Source organism: Lynx canadensis, chromosome B1 (genome assembly GCF_007474595.2).
Source record: "Lynx canadensis isolate LIC74 chromosome B1, mLynCan4.pri.v2, whole genome shotgun sequence".
Taxonomy (NCBI): Eukaryota; Metazoa; Chordata; class Mammalia; order Carnivora; family Felidae; genus Lynx; species Lynx canadensis.
Genome location: NC_044306.2, coordinates 144,967,843 through 144,985,787, shown reverse-complemented (window position 1 = coordinate 144,985,787; position 17,945 = coordinate 144,967,843). Strand labels below are relative to the sequence as shown.

Genomic DNA, 17,945 nt, shown 5'->3' with positions numbered 1-17,945 from the left:
ACGTGACCCGGGGCAGCCGGATTTCCGGTTCCCGGGGCGACGGGGCGGAAGTGAAGGGAAACGCAATCTCTGCTGTCGACGTCAGTTGCTGACTTCGCTGCTAACGGTAATAACTTAGGTTGCCTCTTCTTTCCACCCCGCCAGTCCCCATCGCTACTCGCCCAAGCCCTGGGCGTGGTACGGGGCGAGGTGGACCGCAGCGGCGCGGAGACGCCGGGAGGCCCCTGAGAAAGGGACGCTCTTCGGCCGCATCCGCACCTGTGACAGGGCGGCCCCTCCCTCTCCCCTTGCGGCGGCCTGGTGCCTCGAGAAAGGGGCGGAGCTCCGCCAGGCCTCCGAGCTCAGAGCGGGTACGGGCGCGCTCTGCTTTTGCAGCTGCTGCTTTTAGTCGCTCGTCATTCCTTCAAAATATGCATTGACGTTTCCTGTATGCCAGTCACCAGCTAAGCATGGGGACAAAAAGTGAGAAAAAGTACACGCCCCACCATGCCCTCTTGGATCTCACAGACTGGTAAAGGAGAAAGACATTGATCACAGAATGAATCACTGACATAAATGAAGATTACAGCTTTGAGAAGTGCTAGGAAGAAGTGTGTGTTCTATGAGAGTTAATGCTGGAGGGGATCGGATTAATCTGGGTGCCAAGGAAGGTTTCCCTGGGGAAGCAACACGTGAGCTAAAAAGATGAGTAGGAGTTCGTGTGCAAAGGCCTTGTGGCATGGTGCCTGTAAAAAGGCGGAAGGGAAATGTACAAGCCTGCAAGACTGAGTCAGACGCTTCGGGGTGCGCAGTGAAAAAATGATTGGCCTTCTGAAGAGGCAAGCCCCTGGAAAATTTTTAGAGCTGTTAGTGTTGGAAGAAAATATTTGCCTTTGGCTTTCTAGCATGATTTCACATCACCCAAAACACGCTGGGAAAAGTAAACATGTTCCCCTTAGCTTTGAAATTGCTAACTCTTACCGTTTTAATTTTCTTTCAGTTCTGTTATGAGTTGCTAAAATCATGGTGAAATGTTGCTCGGCCATTGGATGTGCTTCCCGCTGTTTGCCAAATTCCAAGTTAAAAGGACTGACGTTTCACGTGTAAGATTTTGCCATAGTTAAGCCAAGTACTTCTGTTAAAAAAGCCAAAGACAGTTATACTTAATTTTTCAGTTTTGACCTTTAGTTCCCAAAGCTTTTTTTTTTTTCAACGTTTATTTATTTTTGGGACAGAGAGAGACAGAGCATGAACGGGGGAGGGGCAGAGAGAGAGGGAGACACAGAATCGGAAACAGGCTCCAGGCTCTGAGCCATCAGCCCAGAGCCTGACGCGGGGCTCGAACTCACGGACCGCGAGATCGTGACCTGGCTGAAGTCGGACGCTTAACCGACTGCGCCACCCAGGCGCCCCCCCAAAGCTTTTTTAAATAAATAGCTTTTTAAGTGAATTTGAAGTGATACATTTACGTTTTTATAACTTAGTTTAAAAGTTGAAGATTCCTGTCAAGGTATCAAAGGCTAGTAAACAAAAATATCAAGCTCATTTTTGTTAATATTGTTACTTTGTGTTTTAACATACCTTCAAAGAAATTGTTTTGTTTATATGGAGTTTACAATCTGAAGGAAGGATCTTTGCCCAAATATATTGACCTTTCTATTTAGAAATAGATCAAACTTACGTTGTAGAGAAAAAATGTAAATTACAAGTTCAGACCAAGGGTTCTTTAACAGTATTACAGGTAAGTCAAGATGATCTAATTTTAATAATTATTCATTTGCTAGAAGTTTATTTTGCTGCTTTTGTGCCAGGCACTGTGCTATGTGCTAGAGAAAGATCTGATAAGTACTTTGCTAGGTATGAGGAAATAAAAAATGAGTATGTATACCCCACCTTAGTCCAAAAAAAAAAGATTTGAATCAGCTTGGAAAATTACAGAAGATATGGTTATTGGTTTCCAGATCTCTCAAAATAGTTCTTTTCTCTAGAACCCCAAACTCTGCAGCTGTTGTCTGCCTTCATTCACTAAGCATTTATAGACCTGTTGTGTGTTAAATGCTGTACAAAGCAACTTTCTGATGCTGACAGAAGAATGAAAGTATGAGGTACTCTGTTCATCTGGGATCAGTTCTGGGTATGGCTTCACATAGGAAAAGTCCCAAATGGTATTATCATAAATAGATGAAGGAAAATCCCCCAGTTGTGAATCTTAATGTAAGGTTGAAGTATCCCTTGAAACTTTTCTTCTTTATGATATGAGAAAAATTGAAATGAGGGCCATATGTTTGCAGCATGATCGGTGGAAAAATCTATTAAAACTGAAAGTTCTGAAAGCTTGATTCATGATGGCTTCCTGAATAGTCCATTTCCCAAGAGTAGTAACAAACTCCTCAGTGAACCAATTTAGTCACAACCTTAGTTCAAGTATATATTGACAGTGCTTAATATTAGGATACTGTTTATATGTTTTTCTCTAGATTCCCCACAGATGAAAACGTCAAAAGAAAATGGGTATTAGCCATGAAAAGACTTGATGTGAATGCTGCAGGCATCTGGGAGCCTAAAAAAGGAGACGTGTTGTGTTCAAGGCACTTTAAGAAGACAGATTTTGACAGAACTGCTCCAAATATTAAACTGAAACCTGGAGTCATACCTTCTATCTTTGATCCCTCATCTCACTTACAGGTTTGTTTATGAGACACTGCTTAGCATCGTTACTCATTTTTTATGGTACTGCTGAAGAACCGTCACCATTCAGGCTAACATTTTGATTGTTTGCTTATTCGTTTGAAGTCCATTTTTTGAGTTTCTAAATTTGGAAGTGACTGCTTCAGGTTTTATAATATGTAGTAGGAGTATTTTACCAGTAGCCACTCAGAAATATTGACATGTTACAAATATTTGGTGAAGGGGACTGATTTTAGGAGTTGACATAACTCAGGATTTATATCTAAAAAAGGAGGAAAATAAGAGGGTTGAATTGAAGTTCCAAGTTGCCAGTCCTCTTCACACTAGAGCAAAAGTCAAGAGCAGAGCCAAAGTATAGAGCCAAGGTAATAGGACCAAAGTATACTTTTAGAGCCACATACATTCAAGCTTAAAGCCTAGGTAAAACTAAAAGGAAGAAAAGCAAAAGAGAGGAGAACTGGAGAATGAAAGGAGAGAAGAGGTAAGAAAAAGAAAATAAAAAGATTGTGTAAGTAAAGTCTAGTTGAATTTTGTGTTTTTTCTCAGTGATATTAGTGCCACGGGTTGACTGCCTCACCCTCAGTATCTCTCTTGAGTTAAAATATGGCAAAGTGTTTCTAGACACCATAGAGTAAGTGATTCCAGTGTAGAAAATTCAGGGAGAGCCTATCAGTTCCCAGAACAATAGTAATGAACCTCCATTGAAAGATATCTCCTTCCTGACAGTTGGAAACAAGGGAAATACAGATGGCCTTTGACTTCTGATTTTTCAGCTTTACAACAGTGCGAAAGCAATACACATTCAATAGAAACCATACTTTGAATTTTTAAGTTTCATCTTTTCCTAGGCTAGCGATACGTAATACAGCGCGCATGGGAGTATGCAATACCATATTCCCGTGATGCTGGGCAGTGGGAGTAAGCTGCAGCCACAATGGTCACGAGGGTGAACAACTGATACACTGACAATCATTCTGTACCCACACAACCAGTCTGTTTTTCGGTTTCAGAACAGTATTTAATAAATTACATGAGATATCAACACTCCGTTATAAAATAGGCTTTGCGTTAAATGACTTTGCCTAACTATCGGCTAATGTAAGTGTTCTGAGTATGTTTAAGGTAGGGTAGTCTAAACCATTATGTTCAGTAGGTTGGGTGTATCAAATGCGTTTTCAACTTACAGTATTCTCAATTTATATAACCGTATCATAAATCAAGGAAGATAATGTAATCTGGAAGTGTACCTGCTTCGAGATGGTCTTGGTCATTTTCCAGTGCCTGAGTGAGCAAGTAGAGACTGCCTCACTCTCTCCCATGTTAATAAATTTATAATATCTTGTGCAATTTGCTATGAAGGATTTCTTTCCTTATAGCAAGGTCTCATCCAGCATTAATGTTGAGAACCTTAAGAAATGTGGGCATAATAAAATCAAACCATAAGTTACTAACTTTCAAAAACTCTATCCTATAACAAAAGAAATTTTTCATTATAGAAAATTAGATGACACAAGCAAAAAGAAAATAAAAATTATCAATAATCACATAATCCAGAGATAATACTATTAACACTTCAACGTGTATCTTTCCAGTCATTTGTATGTGTATGTTTGTATATATATTCACCTATATTTATATATTCTTACAAAATTATAATTACACTGTACATTTGATCCTTGAAAACAGAATTTGAATGCATGGGTCTACTTATATACAGATATTTTTAATAAATATACAGCGCAGTACTTTAAATGTATTTTCTCTTCCTTAGGATTTTAATAATATTTTCTCTAGTTTATTGTAAGAATATGGTATATAATACATGTACAAAATATGTGTTAATCAACTGTGTTAACGGTAAGGCTTCCAACCAACAAGCATTAGGCTATTGGCAGTTAAGTTTTAGGAGAGTCAAAAGTTATACACAGATTTTCAACTGTGCAGGGAGGTTGGTGTCCCTAACCCTGCATTGTTCACGGATCACCTGTATATCCTTTTCTTAATTTGCTTCCATCTCATTCCCTTCCACCCTCCCCATTCATTTCATCTCAACATTTATATAGTGTTTACTATGTGCCAGGCACTATTCGGGGCACTTTGCATATAAACTCATTTAATCCTCATAACACCCATGTGAAAAAAATACTATTGTTATTCTCATTTTACTACTTGAGGAAACCTAGGTCCAGAGAGCTGGAATATCTTCCTCGTTGTCACACAGCTGTTCAATGGCAGAGGCTGGATTTGAGCCCAGGCATTTTGGCTTCAGAGTCCACTGTTTCTTGTTTTTGTTTTTGTTTTGTTTTTTAGAGAGAGAGTGCATGAGCAGGGGGAGGGACAGAGGGAGAGAGAGAGAATCTTAAGTAGGTGCCATGCCCAGCACAGAGCCCGATGTAGGGCTCAATCCCACGACTAGGAGAAGATCACGACCTGAACCAAAATCAAGAGTCAGACTCTTAACTGACTGAAGCCACCCAGGTGCCCCTAGAGTCCACTGTTAACTACTGCTTTCCATGATGCTAAATATTTTTCCACAACAATGGCTCTCAAACTTTAGCCTACGTAAGAATTATCCAGGGAGCTTGTTTAAAATGGAGAATCATGTGGCCCAGAGAATTTGACTCACTGAGTTTGTGCTGGAGTCCAGAAACCTGCACTTTTTTTTTAAGTTTATTTATTTTGAGACACAGAGAAAGCACAAGCAGGGAAAGGGCAGAGAGGGAGAGAGAGAGACAAGAGAATCCCAAGCAGGTTCCACATTGTCAGTGTGGTACCCAATGCGGGGCTCGAACTCACTAACCACATGATCATACGCTGAGCCAAAATCAAGAGTTGGACGCTTAAACAACTGAGCCATCCAGGAGCCCCTAAGAAGGCTGCATTTTTTTAACAGGCACCCCACACAATTGTCTTGCAGATCTATGGATCATATTTTTAAGAGAAACCTGTGTAGAACATCAATTTTTTAAACTAAATTTACTGAAATATAGTATCTATATGGAAAAGCGCACACATCGTAAGTGTACTGAGCAATAAGTTGTCATAAAGTGAATATACTCATGTAACTCTCTTCATACCAAGATATAAAATAGTAGCACCCAGAAACCTCTTCATACTCTTTGGCAGTCACTACATCCCCAAAGGTAACTACTATCCTGACTTCTGTCACCATCAGTTATATAAATGAACTCAGACAGTATGTACTCTGACTTGCTTAGCTCAGCATTTTGTTTGTGTGATTCATCCATGTTGTAGTATGTGATAATAGTCCATTCATTTTCTCTGCAATATAGTATTCTATTGTTTAAATAAACTTTCACCATTCTACTATTGACAAACATTTAGGTTGTTTTCACTTTGGAGCTATTATGAATGGTGCAACTATGAATGTTTTTGTCCATGTCTTTTGGTGCACTTAGGTTCACATTTCTGCAGAGTATATGTACAATTCTCTTAGAAGTGGAACTACTGGGTCCTAGGGATGTGTGTGTTCAGCTTGAGCTGATACTGCTGTAGTTTTTCCAAAGTGGTTTTGCCAATTAGTAGTCTCACCATCTGCATATAAGTGTTCCTCTGGTTCTATATCCTTGTCAATACCTGGTGGTATTGGTTTTATGGAACATTTTAGTGACCATGTAGCAATTGATCTTATGTATGAACAGTGGTTTATGTAACCCAATCACTATTGTATATAGGTTATCATCTTTTACTATTTTAAATTAACACTGTGATAAACATAATTCTAGCCAAATCTTTGTACTTATCCTTATTTCCTCAAACCAAATTCCTGGAAATAAAATTGTTAGATCAAAGATTATACACATTTTTAAAGCCTTTGCTTTTGAATCAGATCCCCAGAGGCCTACCGGAAAGCTTGTACCAATCTTCTTCCCAGTAGCTATGCATGAAAGTGTCCATCCACCCTAATCCTCAGTTAAGTTGTATTTTTAATTTTTTTTTTTTCAACGTTTATTTATTTTTGGGACAGAGAGAGACAGAGCATGAACGGGGGAGGGGCAGAGAGAGAGGGAGACACAGAATCGGAAACAGGCTCCAGGCTCTGAGCCATCAGCCCAGAGCCCGACGCAGGGCTCGAACTCACGGACCGCGAGATCGTGACCTGGCTGAAGTCGGACGCTTAACCGACTGCGCCACCCAGGCGCCCCAAGTTGTATTTTTAAACCTTTGTTAAAATTGACAGGCAAAAGTGGCATTTTATTGTTTTATTTTTGAATATTGGTGAGTCTCCACATTTTTTCATATGTTTGTTAGACGTTTGTGTTTTTTGTGAGTTATTTGGGTCCTCTGCTATTTTCATCTTTTTTAAACTACATGTAAAAACACTGTACATTGAAGATACGAATCATTTAACTGCCATCTGTGTTGCAGTTACTTTTTTTTATAATTTTATTTATTTTTTAATGTTTATTTGTTTTTGAGAGAGAAAGTGTGTGTGAGCAGGGGAGGGGCAGAGAGAGGGAGACATGAATCCAAAGCAGGTTCCGGGCTCTGAACCATTAGCACAGAGCCTGATGTGGGGCTTGAACTCACGAACCACAAGATCATGACCTGAGCTGGTCAGACACTTAACCGACTGAGCCACCCAGGTGCCCCATGTGTTATAGTTACTTTTTGTCATTTGTCTTTAGTATTAATTATCACATTGGTTTGGTATTTTTTGTTTTGTTTGAAGTTCAGACTTCTTTTTTAAATAGTATGTTCTATATTTTTTATTGAATTGTCTGACTTTAGCCTTCCCCACCTTAAGATTATATAAATATTCCCTGATTTTTTCTAGTTCCTAAGCGTTTTCATTTGTACATAAATTTTCAGTACTAAAATTTCATCATGATTTATTATATATAAAGGATGTAACTATTCTTCTTAATTCATTTTTACATGATTTACAGCCTTTTTCCACTTATTTAGAATGCCATTTTTTATCCTAACACCTTTTATACACTTGATCATTTTACAGATTTTTCTGTCTCATCTTAGGAGAGTAGCACACTATTTTAACTGTTGTTATTGGGTAATATATCTTTAATAAGTGGTAAAACGTATTCTTTCTCAATACCACTCTCTTTTTTTTTTTTAGGAAAATTTGTGTTTCTAGATGAGCTTTAGAGTTATTTTCAGGAAGTTCCTTTAATCTCAGAGAAATTTAAAATTTACTGAGTTTTTAAAGCAATTTCATGAAAAGAAATATTAATTCCACTACACAAAGTAGAGAAGGAATAAAAATGTAAGAAAGGACAGAAGTATCTACAATGATTTTTATTAACTCTTCTTAACAGGGGAAAAAAGAAAAACTTCATTCTAGAAAAAACTTCACCCTCAAAACCCTTCCAGTCACAAACCACAATCACCAGCTTGTTGGTGCTTCCTCATGTACTGAAGAATTCCAATCTCAGTTCACTTTTGTAAGTAAAATTACTTACTGAACTAATGTTGATATTTTTAAGGTATTATGTCTTCTCCATTAGGATTAAACTAGAGGTTTAGGCGTTTGAGGGTTTTTTTAAGTTTACTTATTTTGAGAGAGAGCCTACCCAAGTGTGCACGTACACGTGCATGAATGAATGGGGGAGGGGCAGAGAGAGGGAGGAAGAGAATCCCAAGCAGATGCCATGCTGTCAGTGTGGAGCTAGAGGTGGGGCTCAGCCCCACAAACCATGAGATCATGACCTAAGCTTAACCAACTATGCCACCCAGGTGCCCTGACATTAATATATATATGTTATATGTATATTATATATGTATTATGTTATATATTATGTATACATAATTATATATATTATATATATTATGTTATATATTATATTACATATACATAATTATATATACGTACATGTATACATGTGTATATGTATTTGTGTATATATATGTTATAGAAATATATAAAATGCCCAAAAATAGTGTTTTCCAGGGCCATTATAATTCTTATATATGGGATAATAATATACAGGTAGTTAATCCTTTGGTTGCATATTTAGTTCAAAGAGTGCTTTCATAGAGCTATTTTTTACCAAGAAAATGCAATAATCCCTTTGAGTACTATATTTTCTACATGGAAACATCTAATAAAAAATATAGTCACATCTTTAGGTTTTCTTAAAGAACAGTCATACATACAGAGTTTTCAAGCTTGCATTATTTATTCATCTCATTGCATACTCATATTAGAGCCACACCTAGAATCCAGGTCTGTTTTACTTTCTTGATTACCATCGCTTCATACTAATACTTGAAATAGGGCAGTGTTTGTCTTCCAACTTTGTTAATTTTCAAAGTTGTTTTGAATATTCTAGATCTTTTGCATTTTCATATGAATTTTTAGAATCTTTTCTTTTTTTTAATGTTTATTTATTTTTGAGAAAGACAGAGTGCAAGCAGGGGAGGGGCAGAGAGAGAGAGGCAGACACAGAATCTGAAGCAGGCTCCAGGCTCTGAGCTTTCAGCACAGAGCCCGACACAGGGCTTGAACTCATGAACTGCAAGATCATGACCAGTCATGATCAAGATCAGTCAGCCGCTTAACTGACTGAGCCACCCAGGTGCCCCTAGAATCATTTTGTAACAATTTCTACAAAAATGCCTACTGGAATTTTAGCTGGGTTGTGTTGTATGTACAGATTCATTTGAGAAGAATTGACATCTTAATGAAACTGTTTTAAGTCTTTGAACCTGTGAACTCATTATATCTCTGCATTTATTCAGGTCTTTAACTTCTCTCAACAATGTTTTGTAGTTTTCAGCGTATAGGTCTTTCATTTTGTCAGATTTATCACTAAGTATTATATGTGTTTGGATGCTATACAAATGGTGTTGTTTTGTTTGGTTTACTGATAGTATACGGAAGTTGATTTTTGTATGCTGATTTTGTACTTGGCAAACTTGTAAACTCATATATTAATTATGCTTTTTTGTAAGCGCTGTTATATTTTCTACATAATCATGTTGTCTGTCATTAAAGATAGTTTTAGGAGCGCCTGGGTGGCGCAGTCGGTTAAGCGTCCGACCTCAGCCAGGTCACGATCTCGCGGTCCGTGAGTTCGAGCCCCGCGTCGGGCTCTGGGCTGATGGCTCAGAGCCTGGAGCCTGTTTCCGATTCTGTGTCTCCCTCTCTCTCTGCCCCTCCCCTGTTCATGCTCTGTCTCTCTCTGTCCCAAAAATAAATAAACGTTGAAAAAAAAATTAAAAAAAAAAAAATAAAGATAGTTTTAATTTTTCCTTTCTAATATGGATGCCTCATTTCTTTCCTGCAATATTTATTGGACTTCTTTGAACCTCCAGGGCTTTGCTGAATAGAGAACACTGAGAGCTGATCTCCATGCTTTGCTCCTGATTTTAGGAAGAAGACATTCAGTCTTTCACCACTGAATATGATATTAACTGTAGGTTTTTCATAAATGCTTTTATCAGGTTGAGGAAGTGCCTTTCTGTTCCTAGTTTGCTGAAAGTTTTTATCAGAAATGAATGTTAGTTTTGTCAAACACTTTTTCTGTGTCTATTGAGGTTTTCTATGGTTTTTCTTTTTTAGTTTGGGAAAAATGATTAGTTATATCAATTGATGTTTGAATATTAAACCAACCTCAGAATAAACTCAACTTCTTCATGGTGTGTATCCTCTTATATATTGTTGAATTGGATTTATTAAAATTTTGTTTAGAATCTTTTCTTGTATGTTCAGTAGGGATATTGACCTGTAGTTCTCTTTCCTTGTAATATTTTTGTCTGGTTTAGAATCAGAATAATGCTGACCTTAATGAAAAAGTTGGAAAATATTGCCTCCTTTTTTGATTTTCTGAAAGAGTTTGTATAGATTTGATGTTATTTCTTCCATAAGTATTTGGTAGAATACTCCAGTTAAACTATCAGGGTGTGTGATTTTGTAGGTAAGGTTTTTTTTGGTAGCTTGTATCTTCCAAGGGATTTGTCCCATTTTATCTCAGTTGTCAAGTTGAACAGCTTAAAATTGTTCATAATATTGGCTTACTGTCCTTTTTAATATATGTAGAATTTGTAGTGATATCATCTCTCCCATTTCTGATATTGGCAATTTGTTTCTGTTCTTTTTTATTGCTGATCAGTCTACCTAGAGATTTGTCAATTTTATTGATCTTGTTAAAGAACTAGCTTCCATTGATTTTCTCACTTTTTTGTTTTTGTTTTCTACTTCAGTGATTTCCATTCATCTTTACTATTTGCTTTTTCTATTTATTCCAGTAAAATGTGCTCATCTTTTTCTAGTTTCTTAAAATGAAAGCTAAGGTCATTGACTTGAGACATTCCTTTATAATGTAGGCATTTAGTGGTATTAATTTCTCCCTAGGTATTGCTTTAGCAACACTCCATAAATGTTTTCATTTTCATTTAGTTCAGAAAACTTTCAAATTCCATTTTTATTTGTTCTTTGACCCATGAGTTATTTAGAAGTGTGTATGTGCCATGTAGTTTCCAAATACTGGGGAATTTTCCAGATGTCTTTCTATTAATGTGTCTAATTCTGTGGTAGTCAGAGAATATACATTGTATGGCTTGAAATTGCTTGAGATGTTTTTAAATTTATTGAGATTTATAGTCTCTAATACAGCCTGTCTTGGCAAATGTTCTGTGTGCATTTGCAAAGAATGTGCATTCTGCTGATGTTACCTAGAATGTTTTAGAAATATCAAGACTGTTGTTCAAGATTGTATCCTTACTAAATTTCTGTCTACTTGTTCTGTCTGTTATTGAGAGAGGAGTTTAATTTTCTGGTGTAACTATGTATTTGTCTAATTCTCCTTGAAGTTTTCAGTTTTTATTCATTACATCTTACAGCACTGTGATTGAGTGCTAATATCTATGATTGTTTTGTCTTGTTAATTTAACCCCTTTATTATTAGGAAATGACCTTCCCTGGTAATGTTCTTTAGTCTGAAATCTATTTTTCTGATAGCAGTATACCTACTCTAGTTTCCTTTTTCTTTAGTGTTATATGGGTGTACAGATGGTCCCCAACTTATGATGATTCAACTCATGATTTTTCAGCTTTACAATAGTGCAAAATGAATAAGGCATTCAGTAGAAGCCGTATTTTAAGTTTCTGATTTTCGTCTTTTCCTGGGCCAGCGATATGGAGTACTATACTCTTTTGTGATGCTGGACAGTAGCAGCAAGCCACAGCTCCCAGTCAGCCATGCAGTCACAAGGGTGAACAACCAACACACTTGCAACCATTCTGTGCCCATACAACCATTGTATTTTTCACTTCCAATACAGTATTCAATAAATAACATGAGATATTCAATATTTTATTATAAAATAGGTCTTGTGAGACCCATCATAACTGGAGGAAGATCTGTATCTTTTTCTACTCTTTTACTTTAAACCTATTTGGGACTTTTTGAAGTACATGTTTTTTTTAGGGAGCTTATACTGTTGGGTCTTGATTTTTTAATCTTATCTGGTCATTTCAGCCTTTTAATTGGGTTATTTAGACCATTTACACTTAGTGTGTTGATCCTGTTTGGTTTCCTACATGTTCCATTTGTTCTTTGTTTTTTAACAATAAATTATCTATTTTTTAACAATTATCTTTTAAAGAGATATAAATAATAAAAAATCTGTATACATTACCTGTGTAGTGGCCATTGCCAGGGCTTTTCATTCCTTTGCATAAGTCCATATTTCCATCTGGCATCATTCTGTCTGAAGCATTTTAACATTTCTTATAAAGCAGCTTTGCTGGGGATGAATTCTTTCAGCTTTTATATTTCTGAAAGAAGTCATTATTTAGTCTTCGTGTTTGAAAGATTTTTTTCATTGGGTATCAAATCCTAGATTGATAGTTTTGGAGATTTTTTTATTTGTTTTTAGTTCTTCAGAGATGTTGTTCCACTGTATTCTCATAGGCTTCGTTTCTAATGAAAAATCTGTCGTCTATATCCTCTATACATTCTGTATCCTCTAACATGTCTCTTTTTTTTTTTTTTTTTTTTTGGCTTTTAAGAATTTTTCTTTCTCAGTGGTTTGAATAACTCGATTATGATATATATAGTTCAGTTTTCATATTTCTCATGCTTGGGATTTTTGAGCTTCTTTATCGGTGGGTTTATAGTTTTAATCAAATTTGGAAAAATTTTGAAGACTCATGGAGTCTTCAGATATTTCATTCTACCTCAACTTTTCTTTCCATTGCTTCAGGGATTCTGATTACATGTATATTAGGCTATCTGAGTCATGCTACCACTCACTGATGCTCTGCTAATTTTTTTTTTCTGGGTTTGTTTTTCAATACTCCCTTTTCTCTCTGTAGTCTGTTCTGGATGGTTCATATTGCTGTATCTTCACTTTCACTAATATGCTATTCCCCCCAATGTAGTTTTCACCTCAACACGTTGTAAATTTTACCTCTAGGTGTTCTGTTTGATTCTTTTTTATATCTTTCGTTCTTTCCCTAACTTTTTGAACATATAGAATATTATTTTAATAACCTTAATTCTTTTATCTGGTAATTCCGTCTTTTGTATAAATTCTTGATTATTTTCCATTGACTGGTTTATGGTTCATGTTGTCCTACTTCTTTGCATACTTGGTAGATGTTGTGTGCCACACATTGTGAATTTTACTTTGCTGGATGCTAGATATTTTTGTGTCTTGTATTTTTGAGCTTTATTCTGGGATACCACAAAATTATTTGGAAACAGTTTGATCCTTTCAGGTTTTGTTAGGCAGGACTAGGAGAATATTCAGTTTAGGGCTATTTGTTCTCCACTGCTGGAGCAAGACCCTTTTGTATGCTCTCCTCAATGCCCCATGAATCTTGAAATTTTCTGAGCTGGAAGGGGTGGGAAAAGTGGCCATGCCATCTGAGCACAGGGCACTCCTGGTCTTCTCTGGTCATTCTTTCTTCAGCCTTGAGCAGTTTCCTGCCTGTGTGCACTGAATACTAGAAGGGGAGCCTCTAAGGATCTTCAGAGTTCTCTCTTGGTCTTCCTGGATGCTTCATACAATCTTCTCAATCTGCTAAGCTCTGCCTGGGTTTCCCCTCCATGCACTGAGGCATACACACTCTCCCAAGACAGTAAGCTGGGGCAGTCAGTCATAGGGTTCACCTCTTAGTTTGCATGTCTCCAGGATTGCTGCCTTCCCTGCCTAATCTCTGTTATCTTCATAACATTTTTTATGTCTTTTGGCCCTATATCGGTTTTTTTAGATAGGAATCAATTCAGTCTCTGTCATACTGGCTAGAAGCAAAAGTTCTCTTTAGTAATTTTAATAGTGAGTAACAGCTTTTCACAATTATTTTATAGTGCCTTTTTAAGCTCTGTTAGTGTTACTTTCCCTATTTTCAATTGAAAAAAAGTATACCCAGCAAACTTAAGCATAACCATAATAAATATTGAAAGAGCTTAAATTCTGTCTCTAAAAACCCAAAACCAAGGTCCTCGCTAAATAAAAACACTCAACCTGAGGACCTGCTCCAGTGCTCCTTTTTTGTCATCACCTTTAAAATGAGATATTTATCAAAATAAAATAAAATCATTAAAAGTTTAACAACATAAGATTTTTGGGTAGGTAAAACTTAAACTTAGCAGCGCCACGCCTAGGGAACAAAAGCTGGATAGTCATTACAAGTGTCATGTTCATAGCAAATACTTACCCCAATAAGCAGTGCTTCCCATCAATAGATATTGTACCCCTCATGTTATTCCTAGCCTTAGATAAAGGGGGAAGTCTCTGGGCACCCAAAATACTGCTTCCACCCCCATCCTCTTCCTGTGTTCTTTAAACCTCTAAGTATCACCAACTTAAAGATACCTAAGCATCGTAAGAAACAGCTGAGGCCTAGCTAAAAACGTTTATCTAACTACTTGTCTCTCCAGTTTAATAACTTGGTGTTTATGTTTTTAGGAACATAGCTACAGTGTAATGGACAGTCCAAAGAAACTTAAGCATAAATTAGATCATGTGATCAGCGAGCTAGAGGATACCAAGAAAAGTCTGCGGAATGTTTTAGACCGAGAAAAACGTTTCCAAAAATCATTGAGGAAGACAATCAGGGAATTAAAAGATGAATGTCTCATCAGCCAAGAAACAGCAAATAGACTGGAAGCTTTCTGTTGGGAGTGTTGTCAGGAGAGAATAGAAAGAGACTATATTTCATGAAATAATTCCATGTTATATTCTACCTAAAGTTAACATTGGTACAGGTTTTTAGAAAATAATTCTTGTTTACCATCATTAAATAGCCATCATTTAGAGTGCTTCTTTGGGTCTTCTGTAGCATTATACATATAGTTGTTATTCAAAGACTTTGTTTTAAAGATTTGCAGAAATTTGTGCTAGTTATCATGTTTTTGTGTGATATGTGACAATTACGTTTTTATAGACCTAAACTAGTGCCAGTTCACTATTGTAAGATGTTAAAAGCTTAAAAAGATTCCACAGGACTTAGGAAATGAGGTCAAATTAGTCTCATTCAACAATGGTAGTAGGAATTGGACACTGCTTCGACAGCATCAGATTTTTGGCTCAAAGGAGTACCTTTACTTGTATGTACTTTATGGTAATTACAATGAATTATACTTTAAATGTACTTTACTATAAAGCAGAATTCATTTATAACACATGTCCACCTTGGATCCAATCCAGGGTGCTTTTGTTAATAATAACAAAAGATTACATGGCATCCCATAGTACTGACCCTGAGAATAGCATATGGTACAGATCTGTTGGCTTTTAAAGTTGTTCAGAGCCAAGTTGAGAAGACCTCTGATGAGGTCACAGTTTTCAGTACGGTACATCATTCCTCCTCCGTCTTCTTGGCTAGGAGCACTTTCATATAAACCAGCAGAGGTTTAAAAAGCAAACAAAAAAAAAAGGGGGGGGTCATAAATCTGATTTTTAAATGGTTGGTTGCTGACAGTTGTTCTGAACATTTTGTTTCATTATGAAGGAATCCTTTCAAAACCTAAATGCTAGTACTAGCTGAATATTTTTAAAGTTGCTTTGTATTTTACAGAAAGTAATGTTGCCGGCATTTCTAAAATACAAAATGTTGGTGAAATCATTAAAAAATTGTGACTCTTCCAGTTGTAATAGGAATTGGGGAAAGGGTTAGAATATTTTACTGTAATTAGGAGAGTAGATTACTGCCCAAAGGCTTTTATTTAAAGAAATAGCTAAGTAAAGCAGCAGCTTTAGAATAGCTTCTTACTGAATATACACAAGAATGACTCTTAGCTATTTTCTGATCCAGGTGTCAGAAATTTAGCTTTTCTCCTAATTTCTTATTAAAAACAACTGAAATTTAGAGTCATAAATTGTGAATTAGAATAAAAATTACTAGCTCAAAACCAGACTCTACTTTGAAGCACATGTACATATTCAAACCACATTCAGATGTGTATGCTCTAGTAGTTAGAATTTGAGTATCAGTTGTTTCCATGTGTTAACTAGAAATGAATCGCAGTTTGTGCTAAAATTTTCATGGAAATTTTATTTGTATATTGTCAGCAAGGATATGGTCACTTGAATTTCCTTTGTATTCAAGAATATTCTATGTGTTGATGTGTGTTATATTTTTATGTAGGTTTCCAAACCTTCCTCTGAATTGGAATCTTCCCACATTTGAGAGGTCAGCATTATGCTAAGAAGAAACACTGAGGTCATATCTTTTTACTTCCTAAAAAAAAATCTCATTAGCTACCCGTTATTTATTTTAGTTATTTAATTTTGAATAATGGACCTTCTAATGGAAAGTTTGGGTACGATCTTAGATTTTATGGAGGTACTATGATAGAGATGGAAACTATTTCTGAGTATAAAAATTAAAGTCAGTGGACAATAGAGAAAAGTAGGATAGATCCAAACACAGCATGTCTACATTCAAGCTCTCTACTGGCTGCTTGGAATAATTCAAGCCTGGGAGACCTTTCCAAGAGTCCAATCCCAATCTGTGCCACAATCACAGTTGTCACGGTCACCTTTGCTCACCGTGAACTCAGCCCTTGTCGTCTTTGTCATTGGTCTTAGTATCACTGAGAGATAAGTAACTGAGAGCAAAATCTTGGTATCATCAAGCACCCGGAGCTACCCATTTGCTCTTTATTCTTACAGAGAAATGATTACCAACAGAAATCTGACATAAGAAACAGGGTTCTCCCCACCTGCCACCCAGAACAAATGCCTGGATGCAGCAAATACCTCAGTCCCCTCTTCCAGATATTCCAGCCTAGCTCAGTGAGAAACTGTCCTGTGCACAGCAAGCCAGTGACCCCATCCAGAGGTTTCTCAAGCAGCTGAGACCAGCCTGAGGGTTTCGCTTTGCTTTAAAGCTTGGAGTAGCCTCTGGATCCTGGAACAAACCAATACACCAGTTCAAAAGGACTTAACGTGGCATTTTTCTCCATATCAAGTTTAAATCTCTGGAAATAGACTTTGGTTGCTAAAGATAATCACAATTATACCACAGCCTTTGAGAAAAGATGAAATGTATTAAAATATGTAGTTTTAATAAAAAGGTAAAATATTACAGAAATAATTGAGTGTAGAATACATTATACATTTGGAAAATAAAATATTTTCTCCAGTAATGTGCTGTATGTGGTTTTTATACAGTTATCCAATTAAATGAGCAGAGAAAAATGAAGAGTGTATATACTGTGGTTTTGCTTTAATCTCTCCTGCATTGTTTTCCCTCCACAATAACTCCAAAATCATAGAGTCTGCTAGGTTAAGTGATCCAAATGACAGACCTGCTTTTAGCACAATGTGGATGTGCCATAGAGCCCTTTCCTGCTTGTGCCTCACTCAAAACTGGCAGCTTTTCATGTCACCCAAGTATAACAGCTGAGAGCAGTATTTTTAGGTGTGAAATGTGCTCCCTTTGAAATCCAAAACGGCCTGTTAGGCATTGTGCTTCCTTCCTCACAGTGGGAGATGCAAGCCGTAATAATTTGTCTTCTACTTCAGAGGGGATGTCCTAGCATGCCCGTGCTCGCTGGATACTCCTCCTCCGAAATTTTACTGATCTGTCATACACATTGTCAAATTCAGTGCTTCTAGAGGGAAGCTCAAAGGTATAATTGGCTCCTCCATTGGATCAATGGGAAGGCCATGATAGTCAGTGGGTCTGCTGGAGGCAAGCCGGATGGGGCGTGAGCTGTCTGCACCAGTGACTGCCTTCTCCGTGGGCCACATGGTCTTCCTTTCATATCGCTTCCTCATACTTCACTCCTCCGTGCTTCTAACAATTGTCCCATCTCTTACCGTCCTCCCTGCTGTGCATC

At 37.0% G+C, this 17,945-nt stretch overlaps 1 protein-coding gene across 4 annotated transcripts; it reads left to right on the top strand.

Annotated features, from left to right (window-relative positions):
• The first annotated feature begins 18 nt into the window (after positions 1-18).
• Positions 19-17,305, top strand: THAP6 (THAP domain containing 6). Of its 4 annotated transcripts, none has more exons than XM_030313672.2 (5): positions 19-106; positions 980-1,082; positions 2,457-2,664; positions 7,965-8,090; positions 14,566-17,305. In XM_030313672.2, the coding sequence occupies exons 2-5, from the start codon at positions 1,003-1,005 to the stop codon at positions 14,818-14,820; spliced, it is 669 nt and encodes a 222-aa protein (XP_030169532.1). In that variant the 5' UTR covers positions 19-106; positions 980-1,002; the 3' UTR covers positions 14,821-17,305. The 4 variants fall into 4 exon arrangements, with proteins under 4 accessions (XP_030169532.1, XP_030169536.1, XP_030169534.1 ...); XM_030313676.1 differs by having other exon boundaries at positions 23-106; positions 16,774-17,305; XM_030313674.1 differs by lacking the exon at positions 19-106 and adding an exon at positions 359-462 and having other exon boundaries at positions 14,566-16,736.
• The last annotated feature ends 640 nt before the right edge of the window (positions 17,306-17,945 follow it).

Coding starts and splice junctions, on each gene's coding strand:
- THAP6 (XM_030313672.2), top strand. CDS start 1,003: ATGGTGAAATGTTGCTCGGCCATTGGATGTGCTTCCCGCTGTTTGCCA. Junction 2,665..7,964: donor ATCCCTCATCTCACTTACAG/GTTTGTTTATGA, acceptor TCTTCTTAACAG/GGGAAAAAAGAAAAACTTCA. Junction 8,091..14,565: donor TCCAATCTCAGTTCACTTTT/GTAAGTAAAATT, acceptor TTATGTTTTTAG/GAACATAGCTACAGTGTAAT.